Here is an 11,105-nt window from a genome sequence, read left to right as displayed (position 1 = left end):
AAGATATTGCATGAAGTCATATGCACCAGTGCATCAAAAACTGAATTTGAATAATGTGCCAATAATCAAAATAAGTAACAATTCAATGTTAGAGAAGGAAATAAGAACACAATGGGATATAATAAAAATGCAATAGATATTAATTAACTGCAAGGGAATAAACCCAATCATTCTGCTAATACAGTGAAAGCAAGATGCTTGACACTACAGATGACTAAATAAGCTACTAAGCATAACAGAGTACATATGTTACATGTCGATCACATGATGCACACGATAAATAGATAGCTATGACAGATACCTCCAATGTGCTGGACGGTCTCTTGAGACAAGAAGAACCCGTGATGATGAGTAATCAAATGTTGGACAGTACAAATCATCGGTGCCAATAGCCTCTCTTACTCCAAGAGTGGCTCCACGGTCAAAGCTGTAAGTTTGTTGAACATCCTCCTTGAAGGCGTCAAAGGCAAACAGTCCCATGCCGCACGCAGCCAAGACAAGGTTGGAGTTGCCCCATACTTGGGTTATTGAAGAGTGATGAAAGTGGGCATTGAAATCAGGTAGCTCATAGGTTGCTACAACCTTCCCCTTTCTCAGTGAATATTGCTGAACTCGTGATCTCAACCCCCCTTTTATTTGCAGCTTACCTTCTGTGCTCCCAATAAATACTGAGTCACCACGAGAGAAGATTGAACTTGCTGTACCACCATTTCTTGCCATTTTAAGACCGATGCCAGCAGGTACACGAAAGTCAAATATATTAACACTTTCCTGTGTACTAAAAACACCATCGTTTCCCTCCACCTCAGATGAACTAACTCTGGAAAACAAAATGACAAACTAGTTAGCTTCAAGAAAATGTCAGGTCGCAGAAAACAGGATAACACACATCTCTTTCAGATAGTTACATTCTCAATTTTCAGTGTTGGTATGATGAAGACAAAAATAAATCAGCTGTAGGCAGTGTTTTTCTAAACGGTTTTAGACGGCCGTCTAAACGTGTTTAAACGGTAAACACAAGCCTACCGTCTTGTTTAGCCCCTAATCAGTCGATTAAACGGTTGACCCGTCTAAACGGTCCAAAACGGAGAAAAACGGCCAAAACGGCCAAAACGGGACGGGTCCTAAACTGTATTAAACGCCGTTTGGGCCGTTCACTGGGCCGTTTACGTTTTTGGGCGCAGTGGACGGGAGACAAAAAATGGCGGGACAATGAGCGGGCGGGGGGTAGATTTGGCCAGGGTATTGGCGGGCCGTATATAGATTAATTTTTGGGCTTGCTTGCCACCCAGGGTTCCAGCCACACATCCTTTCCGGCCGCCGCCGCACAGCTGCCGCGCCCACGCAGCCGTCGAGCCCGCCGCCGTGCCCGCGTAGCTTCTGCTCGCAGCAGTCGCCATGCCACACAGCTGCCGCGCGCACGAGCCGCCGCATGCACGAGCCGCAGGTCTATTCCTGCCGCTGCTGTCCAAACCAGTGTAGCCGCTGCTGCGTCCAGGATCTTCGCAGCTCTGTCCGTGCTGTAAATCTCTGGTCTTTGGAGATAAAAGACATCAAAGGAATTCAACTGCTTCAAGAAAGGTCAGTGGAAAAGGCTTTAACTTTGTTGAAAAGTTGCTACAGTACAAAACCGTTTAGGCCGTTTAAACACCGTCTAAACACCCTAAACGCTAAACAAAGCCTCACCGACTGTCTACCGTTTACCGTTTACGTTATCACTGGCTGTAGGTAAGTGAACAACAAAAATTCTACATTTGTAAAAGTAAGCCAAGTTCAACCAGACAGGACCTAACATAGCGTTAACAATGGCATGTGAAGGGTGTTCAAGCTAATATTTTCAGGCATACCTTTGACGAACTCCTCCACCCAGCTCTGCATCAGTGTTGTTCACATGGAGGCAGTAAAGTTTTTTACCAGCTGAAGCAACAGATAATAAGGGTTGTGGGTTAAGCGAATTAACATCCCACAACCCAATTGACTCAGTACCAGCAATTACAACCTTCCCCCTGCTACGCCATTGCAGTGGGCTGGAATATTCCATCCCCTGTACTGGATTGCTCGCTTCCCATTTCATCACTACTTCACCATCTCGGATGTCATAAGCTGTGATCATCTTTTGCTTGCTAGCAGAAGAAAGTAGGAGCGGTCCACAGGGTCTATACCACCATTGCTGTCTTTCTAAAGTAGAAATTGCAGAGCTAGATCTTGATGAACCTATATTAGGAAGGGGCCCAAGAACAGTTCTGGATGATGTTACTGAGGAGGCGTGAGATATCTCCTCAACATGAAATGCTTTTGCTTCTCTGCTATAGTAATCCCAGCTGCAAAATCCAGGGTCCAGTGCATTGCCAGCTGATGCTGCGACTACATATCTTCCTGAGCATCCATCAACACCCGGGGCACGGATCAACCAGCAATCACCCCACATGTTATTTGAGATCACACTTGGAGGCTTGTATTCAGACTTGAACTGTATCATTTCAGTTTAACACAATCAGCACTTCAAAAAATTTGTATGGGCATAAATATGAAAACAATAAGAAGAAAACATAATAAATAATCACAGTACCTCACGGTTTGCAATATCATAGTAAGAGCAGGTACCATCTCCATGTGCAAGAAGAACAGCCTCCCCCTCCGAAACAAACCATCCACCAGTTGAGGATTTGTTTCCTATCCCTAATAACTGATCACTACAGAACTCTTCTGTTTCCTCCTGTAAAATCATAGATGACTTGTTCTCTTGTTCATCAAACTCTTCTAGCTTCTCAGTAGCAAGCAATTCAATTTCCTGCTCATGATTTGGGCCTACCGCATTATTTGAGGAACTTTGTCCTGATGTCTTGCTGCTAGAATCTGCTGCTTCACATATAACAGTTTTTTCCAAGTTCTTCACTCTGCGATTCTTGAAGAAGTCGCTTTGTTCACCATCTAAGGAAGCCAGAAACTCCATGGCTATGCTATTCTCATCCTCTGGACAGACAAGAGAAGAAAGTTCCATATTTATGTTACAATCCTTTTTCACAGACATGGATGCTTCCTGTTGAGCCGCACTAGACGGTTTGCGGTCTCTCAACAGTTTATGATGTGGAAAGAACCTCGCCTCTAGTTCATCAGTATTCATACCTTTTGCGGCGTGCTTCAGGTCACTTGGCTTTGTAACAGCACATTTTGCAGCCTTTTGAGGATGAGATATCTCACACTCGACATCATCTGCAGTACCAAGCTGAATCTTATTATCATCCTTGACATGGGAAATTGCCTTCTCAATGGCAGTAATCTCCTTCTGGATATTAGATAATATCTGCTTTGGCTCGTCCGGGTTATTCTCATCCAGCATCTCTTTGGTCTTCTTGATATCGGTCGCTATCTTTTGGACTCTCCCTTCCAATGCAGCTAATTTCTCATGCAGCTTGCTTGGGTACTTGTTCAAACTGGAAACAGACTTCACTGATTTTCCTTCCACACTCACAGACGCTTTCTCAAAAACTCTAATCTTGTCTGCCAGCTTGCTCTTTTCTTCCTGCTTCTTAGGCTCGTCAGTATTTTTCTTCTCTTCCCTGACAATGCAAGGAACATCAATCGTGTCCATCACATGGACAGTGAACACAGGGATAACAGCATCGTTGCCTCCATCACCATCCTTCTCAGCAGCAGAAAAAGGCGCAACTCCCAAATCAGTGGCACTAGATACAGTTTTCTTGGGATGAATCTCTTTCACCAACTTCGTGTCAAATCCATCTTTCTTCTTATTGATTTCATCTCCAGGTCTCCCATTCACATCAATGCCTTCATTTTCGCCACCAATCCGATCACATTGCTTCTTTAAATTGCTATCAGAACCCACCCTTTTCCCTTTGATCCCATCACATTGCTTGGTCACATTAACATCAACGCTCTCTCTCTTACCACTGGTCAGCTTCAACTTTGCATCAAAGCTCTCTCTTTTCCTGTAAATGACATGCATTTGCTTATGCTTACCATCAAAGCCTTCTCTTTTCCCACTGGTCTCATCAATCCCCTTCACCCTAGCATCAGCACGAGGCACGCTGCTTGCTCTCCTCGCATCCGAGACCCTAACTCCAACGCTACCCACCGACCTCCTCGCCCTCTCCGGAGCGCCCCTAATCCCACCACTCACGCTCCGCCGCAGGCCCGCCTCCGCATCCATGTCCTTCCCGATAGACGCCCTCCCGGGCATCACCGAGGAGGCTCTGAGTGTGGAGACGAGCTTGGAAGACTCCACCGAGCTCGGGATCCTGCTGGCCCTCGGGATCGACGACGTGGACCACCGCACGGCGGAGGTGGGCTTGGAGGGCTTGGACGCCGAGTTCTCCTTGCCGGGGGCGGCAAAGGCGGGGGTGCGGCGAGCGGAGGAGGATGAGGAGGAGGCGGTGGTGGTCTTGGGGGTGAGCGGGCGGGAGGCGGGTGCGGCCTTGCCGCGGTCCTTGATGCGGGAGGCCATGGCGGGGAGGCGATGGTGGTAGTGGTTAGGGTTTTGGGGGATCTGAGGAAGACGAGACGGTGGGGGGATGGCCTCCTCTGATTGATTGCGAGATTTGGGAATGGTTTGATTTCGGATTTACGACCGGGGAGAGCGTTTCAAATTTCGAAATGTTTCGAGCGGGACGCTGGATGTGGGCCCCGCCGAAAGGAGCAGGGGTCGGGCCCGCTCTGGCAGTGACCGGACGAACGATTCTGTGGTCTTGTTGGGCCTGCGCCCATGACTCGGCCCAGTTTATGAGCTTCTTTCTAATTCTTCCAACCGTGTCAAAAGATTGTCTTTGATTTTTGATTTGTTGGATCGGCTACATTTTCTTCCAAAGCACTTGATTTGTTCGAGAGTCATTGTAATGATTGGGATAATGATAATCGGTACCAGAACGCCTATATTGTTCTATAAAATTTAAATTATATGGGTTATATTTAAAAATAATTTATGAGAAAAATTTTTAGATGTGTGTTCTTAGCAATATAAAAACAAACTTTGTAAAATAAACTACAATAAAAAAACTTAAATTCAACTCTAAACTTAAGTTTCAACTTATTATATACCTTAAGTTTTAACTTATTATAAACACAAGTAAGCCAAAAAGATGGAGGCTGTTCTAGTGGTTGGGCACCTAATTTTGGCATTCAACGTTGTGTTTGCCTTGACCATACGTTCTAACATAAACTGGCGGCCTAGCTTACCAACCTGGCAAATCCCAAATTGCGTTGATCTCAAGATAGGTACTACACAATAAACTACATGAGCCTTCACAATCATAAACCATAAGTTTTGTCCTGCCTGAGCTGTTAGATTTCTGCATCGCTGGGTTTCGCTCTCAACAGCAGCCTGCAGATCAAATGGTCTGCCTAACCTCAATAAGAACATCACAGTAACAACGAGCTAAAGCAAGCTATTGGTATAACAGTTGTAATTAAGTACAGAAAGTTATTATGGTAACGTCTCTGGGAAGCACAAGGGACCAAATTCTCCTTGGAAAGAAAGCGAGAGAGGTACACCGTACAGAAGCAGTTATAAAGGAAGCATGTGCATTGAGCTTCCTCTTTGCGAGAAAATCACTGCCAGATTCGTGGGTTTTCATACAACAGGAGGGGAAATGCTACAGCTAAACAGCCCCCTCTGGAAACACATCTTTAACAACAACAGGGCCGTATCATCATGATCATCAAACATACATCCAACTGGGAAGAAGAGATAAAGGGGAACAAAAAATAGAATTGAATTACAGATTAGCGGGGTATAAGCCATCCTGTACTTCCTCTCAAGGAGATCCGCCTCTGATCAACTATGCGTTCTCCAGAGCATGTTATCAACCTATGCTGTCGGGTGCGCAGCGCAGCTGACATCAACATCTAACATCTCTGAGTGAAAGGGGGCCTGCTATGTGGTGAACATGTTTCACTCCTCGAAGCCATCCATCATAGGGTGGTTACCTCCTTCCGAGGAGGTGCTTTTTGATGACTGTTTCCGAGTTGACCCCCGCCTGTTCTTGGCTTTCTTTGCCTTCATCCTCCTTTTCTTCTCGTTGGCATCAACCCAGGTGTAGTCGGAAGGTATTTGGAAGGGATCAACCTCATCTTTCCAGTTACGGCTATCACCACTATCACTAGACTGTGCACCACGGCCCCCTCTAACCCATGAATACCATGACCCTGATCCTTCTGATTCCTTGCCCTTGGCATCCTGGAATTGCGTTGGGCTTGAAGGTGGGGTAGCAAACTCATCCAAAGGCTGTAGCTCTTCAAACTTTGTGAACGTCACAATGACTCGTATCGTTGGAACAATAGGTATGGCAATCTGAAAAATCAATGCTACATAAAGTCAGATATCATATTTTTCAAAATATAGCATGTAAAAAATAATGCATGTGGTAATTAATGTTTTCATTTTTGCTAATAAGAGAAACACCCAAAGTGCCACTCAAGCAGAAAAATACATATATATCACAAAACTGTAGGTGAAACGAGCATTTATAGCAAGAATTCTGTTAACCAGTCCTTCAAGCAAACACTCGTTCTTTTATGTGCCAATTTATAGCAAGAATTCTGTTAACCAGTCCTTCAAGCGAACACTCGTTCTTTTATATGCCAATTAAAATTAAGGAGCCCACAAAAAATTGTGGAGAAGTCCAAAATGTTATTGGCTAGGCAAACAGAAAATGTACAATGACCAAAAATGCCCTTTCTGGCATCTAGACCTGGCCTGTTCAAATACAGTTAGGTGCTGCCTTTGCTGTACTCAAACTGTTGGTGTTAATTTTGGTAAAAGCGGATATCATATTTCAAAGTTCAGACTGTGTGAAAGAATAATTACACTGCAATGCAAAGTCCTTGTACTAGTACCACAAAGCCATATCCAACAAGAAATAAGATTCAAAACAAATGGTGAAAATATTCATATTACTGTGCACATTGAGACAAGATATTTGTACCAATGGAGAAACAATAAAGAATGGCAGATGTGAAAAGGGTAACAGATAGTCCAATAATGCAATGGAAAAATACTGCAGCATTCACCAAAGAAAAGATTGTGCATGCAAAACATTTGACAGGAAGAGTGGTCACAAGATGTCGATGGATCATTAACTGCCTTTGGGGATACATGGTCAGTAGGGAACAGTGGGGCATCAGTTTTCTGGTGGTTTGGAGTAGGACCCAGCTAATCAAGACTCAGAGGAAGGGACAAAGTGGATGAACAGGAAATAATAAACATATGGAAGTTTTTAGAACTTCAAAGAAAATAAGGATACCTTTTTGTCAGTTTCTTAAATCTGTGGGATTATTGAACTGGTGGTGGGAACAGAAGCCCACTAGCTACTTTTAAAATTTTGAAGTTAATTTAAAACCCACAAACAAACGAATGAAAATATACAAGATAATTGCACTAGATTCAATGACTCGGTGGTGTTCCATATCCATAGGAAGTTGGATACAATAAGAATAAGAAATGCCATCAACCATAAACTATCAAAAACTACCAAGTAGTCAATGACATGTTGCAAGTACAGTGCAGATTTCATTTATCTATAAAATATATATATATATATATATATATATATATAATCAATTATTGAACTCCAATTATTCCAAATGGCATGGCGGCCAATAGTAGTGGTAACTAATAGAGAAGGTTTAATTATTCGACCCTCCATCAATCATATCTATTTAGAATGCAAGCACATGGCAGGCACCATATCTTATGATAATGTCTTGTTAGTGCAAGGGATTGATTACCCTGGAGAACACACATAAAATGTGCTAGTTCTATAACTCAAACAATACTAACTTGTATTGATATGTACAGTCCAAAGATAAACAATATGCGTAGCTACATAACAGCACCATGAATAAAGAAACATGTATTCATAAGCAGGGCATAAGCCGGTTCAAGCAGCACAAGTCCCAACTAGCACTAGCAAGCAAACATGGCACAGCAGGTTCGTCAAACAGCAAGCACTAACACTCAAGAAACCAGTGTGGAGCAATTGCTCACACAATCAGCAAATAGTTGTTGATTGAGTTACATAAGAGTCATATTGCCATATATATTGGAGAACATATAAGCATGCAAATTTTGACAAAAATGCACGGGAATATGCATTCATTTCAAAATTTCAATTAGTAACTGAAATAGGTGGCGTAATTTGAGAGTTGGCAGGTGGTTACCTTCACCGGAAATGTTCCTGGAGGCAGTTTAGTAGTCAATAGTTCCCTAAGCCTCCTGACAGCTTTCACTTTGTTTGCCAGAACATCGAGTAAAGGGATCAGTTCATCTGTCTTCAAAGGGAAATCCGGTGTCAACCACAACACAGGTCGTAAACCCTTCTTGTATTCACTTTCATGTTTATTTGAATCCCCTGACGAGGCACCCTTCTTCTTCTTGTTGCTGCTCTTCTCCTTCCCCTTTCCTAGATCACCTGATTCATCCTTACTCCCCACCTTGGATGGTTTTTCATCATTCTTGGCGCCTTTCTTGCCACCCCAACCAAACCATCCCTTCTTATCTTTTGACACACCATTTGCCTCCATATGATCAGCCCCACCATCACCTTCCTCACCCCTCTCCTCAAATTCCTCTTCATGGTTCCCCATTCTCAATGCAGAATCAAGCTGTTTCCTCTCTTCAGCTGTCAACACTTCATCCAACTCTGCATCAAGCTCTGCGCCCCTCCCATTCTTCTCCTCCCCATCCATCGCAAACAGCTCCTCATCTGTCATTGCCCCCGGCACGCGCCTTGACTTCACAGTCACCAGGACATTTAACATATCATAAACCTTAGCTTTCCAATGGCCAACGGCTTCGGTCCTCTCTTGCCGGCGCCAGTTCAAATGTGGAATAAGCTCTGCCTGCGTGACATCAATCCCAGGACGATACATATTCGTCTTTGACATCAATGTCACCTCATGAGCTACCTCCGCCTCCGTTGGTTGCACCCCTGCTCCCTCCAATGCGTCTGTAATCTCCTTATCCTTATGAGCCAGCACTATGAGAGAACCTGGGTGCAACTCTTTGCCCCCAGCATCCTCCGGACGAGCACCATCCCCAAGAAACAAGAAGGTCTGGTCTGAGCGCTGGATGCGGAAACCGTCGAATCCGGCAAGCGTCATGTCGGCCCGCAGTGCTGCGCCTCGCTTCCAAATGCGGTAGGTGTCAGACGGGGCGATGCGGCCGATGAAGGGTATGACGGACGACTCGAAGTGGAAGGAGATCTCCATGTAGAAGTCGCGGATGCGGTTGATGGAGGCGAGGACGCGCGGGAGGCGGCGGCACCACTTGGCCCACGCGAGGGGCTGGTAGTGCCGCGCGATGATGGTGGCGATGGCGTCCTCCCGCGTGCAGACCGCCTCCTGGAGCGCGGACCACCCGTCGGCATTCTGGAGCGACCAGTCGGCGCCGGCGGACATGAGGATGTCGGCGGCGACGGGGTCCCGGAGGCGCACCGCGAGGTGGAGCGGGGTCTCCCTCCGCGGCACGTCCCTGCGGTCGATGACGGCCGACACCGCGTCCGCCACGGCCTCCCCGGCGATGGACTCCTCCTCCGTCGCCACCTCCCCCGCGCGCGGGAGGCGGGGCAGCCCCGCGACCAGGCGGCGGAGCGACGCATGGTCCCGCCGCACCACGGCGAGGTGGGCCGGGCTGTGCGCGTACTTGGACGCGTCCTCCATCCCCCTCAAGTCCCCCCCAACCCGGACGCAGCTAGGTCAGGTCAGGCCAGGCGAGGCGGGCGGATCTAGGCCGAGCTAGGCGGCATGGAACCAGATCTGGCTCTCGCCGGGAGCAGCCTCGGGATCCGCGCTCCCCTCGGCGGCCAGGCGCGGCGGAGGGGGAGCCTGGAGACCCACCGGAGGCGGAGGAGGCGAGAGGGGGAGGAGGAGGAGGGGAAGTGGTCCTGTTTCGGGCGATGTCTCGGTGTTTTTTCCCCTCTCCTCTCCTCTCCTCTCCTCTGCTCGCTGCGCTTGTGCGTGTGCGGGTGCGTGTGATTCTGATTCTGTCTCGCGCCCTCCGACTCCGATCTGTGGGGGGGTTTTGGGTTGGGTTGGTAGTGTCACGGTGAACGCGACCATGGGCCTATTTTTGAGAGTTTTGGATTCCAGCTGCTTAGCAGTAACTTTTTAATTCGGAAAAACTTCTAAACTCAGCTTCTCCCTCCCACTTCTGGATTGTTAGTCACTATAGATTCTTAGACTTTTGAGAAAAACTGCAGCTGAAAGAAACTCCCTAAACAGACCCCCATGTCATAATCGCGAGGACGGTTTGCATTGTGACCAAAGCATGGTCGGAAAAGTTAACGATGTTTTTGGCTGGGAACATCGAGTGTGCTACCACAGATATTGTTTGACTGATCAATGTAGGTAAAATAAAAAGGTTATTAGTATATGGTACTTGCTATTAATTATTATAAACTTGAAAACAGATTAGTTTTATTTTTAACCATATTTGATATATATTTTTTAAAGAAGTTCCTGAAGCGTGTGCACTTAAAAAATAAAAAATCAGCTCATATTAGAGCTTGTGAACATGCCCATAATTGGTTATAGTTAGTTTGGTTACTGTTGTGGTTTTTTATAAATACAGTATGAGCACTCTCGAAATATTAGACCGATATATTTTGAAATTGACGAAACTGTGACCTGATGTCAGTGGGTATTAAAAGGATAATTTGTTGTTAGTAACCAATAATGATTTTGTGTATATACGATAATGTTTTTTCTGTACATGTGGCATATGTTTTTATATTTGGAAGCTAATAAGGAGAGAATGGCCGCTACTTATATAAAGTAGGCATTTATATGAGTACTTTCGAGATACTAGGGTCATAAATTCTTGAGATACATAGCAAGCGAAGATGCTAGAGTTTATATTAATCACCGCTACAACCTGTTGTCAACGTGTCATAATCTACTATCAAAATAATGATCGGTCCTGAGTTATAACTCACCATAGTTTTATTTATAATATATGTGGTACATACTTTGGTATTATGGGAGCTACAGATAAGGGGGAGAATACCGGCCACTTGTCAGAATTAATGTCGATTATCCATTAATTGCCATTCCGTCTTTAAAGTCTTAAACTTGAATAAAAGGTCCCCATG

The 11,105-nt window shown here is 45.4% G+C and overlaps 2 protein-coding genes across 2 annotated transcripts; both read right to left on the bottom strand.

Annotated features, from left to right (window-relative positions):
- Positions 1-117: 117 nt before the first annotated feature.
- On the bottom strand, positions 118-4,559 carry LOC102714541 (KIN14B-interacting protein At4g14310). Its single transcript, XM_006649092.2, has 3 exons — positions 2,570-4,559; positions 1,848-2,470; positions 118-820 (listed from the first exon to the last, which is right to left on the bottom strand). The coding sequence occupies exons 1-3, from the start codon at positions 4,463-4,465 to the stop codon at positions 289-291; spliced, it is 3,051 nt and encodes a 1,016-aa protein (XP_006649155.1). The 5' UTR covers positions 4,466-4,559; the 3' UTR covers positions 118-288.
- Positions 4,560-5,521: 962 nt separating this feature from the next.
- Positions 5,522-10,002, bottom strand: LOC102714269 (ankyrin repeat domain-containing protein 13B). The gene is made up of 2 exons (XM_006649091.3): positions 8,176-10,002; positions 5,522-6,307 (listed from the first exon to the last, which is right to left on the bottom strand). The coding sequence occupies exons 1-2, from the start codon at positions 9,673-9,675 to the stop codon at positions 5,909-5,911; spliced, it is 1,899 nt and encodes a 632-aa protein (XP_006649154.2). The 5' UTR covers positions 9,676-10,002; the 3' UTR covers positions 5,522-5,908.
- Positions 10,003-11,105: the final 1,103 nt, after the last annotated feature.

The sequence above is a fragment of the Oryza brachyantha genome, chromosome 2 (assembly GCF_000231095.2).
Source record: "Oryza brachyantha chromosome 2, ObraRS2, whole genome shotgun sequence".
Classification (NCBI taxonomy): domain Eukaryota; kingdom Viridiplantae; phylum Streptophyta; class Magnoliopsida; order Poales; family Poaceae; genus Oryza; species Oryza brachyantha.
The sequence above is the reverse complement of the archived record's forward strand: the minus strand, read 5'-3'. Positions and strand labels throughout refer to the sequence as shown.

What these genes read in the sequence shown, in the direction of transcription:
- LOC102714541 (XM_006649092.2), bottom strand. Translation starts at nt 4,465, where the DNA reads ATGGCCTCCCGCATCAAGGACCGCGGCAAGGCCGCACCCGCCTCCCGC. An exon ending in ATGATATTGCAAACCGTGAG is followed by an intron (nt 2,471 to 2,569) that starts GTACTGTGATTA and finishes GAAATGATACAG; the next exon opens with TTCAAGTCTGAATACAAGCC. An exon ending in GGTGGAGGAGTTCGTCAAAG is followed by an intron (nt 821 to 1,847) that starts GTATGCCTGAAA and finishes TTTGTTTTCCAG; the next exon opens with AGTTAGTTCATCTGAGGTGG.
- LOC102714269 (XM_006649091.3), bottom strand. Translation starts at nt 9,675, where the DNA reads ATGGAGGACGCGTCCAAGTACGCGCACAGCCCGGCCCACCTCGCCGTG. An exon ending in CAGGAACATTTCCGGTGAAG is followed by an intron (nt 6,308 to 8,175) that starts GTAACCACCTGC and finishes TTGATTTTTCAG; the next exon opens with ATTGCCATACCTATTGTTCC.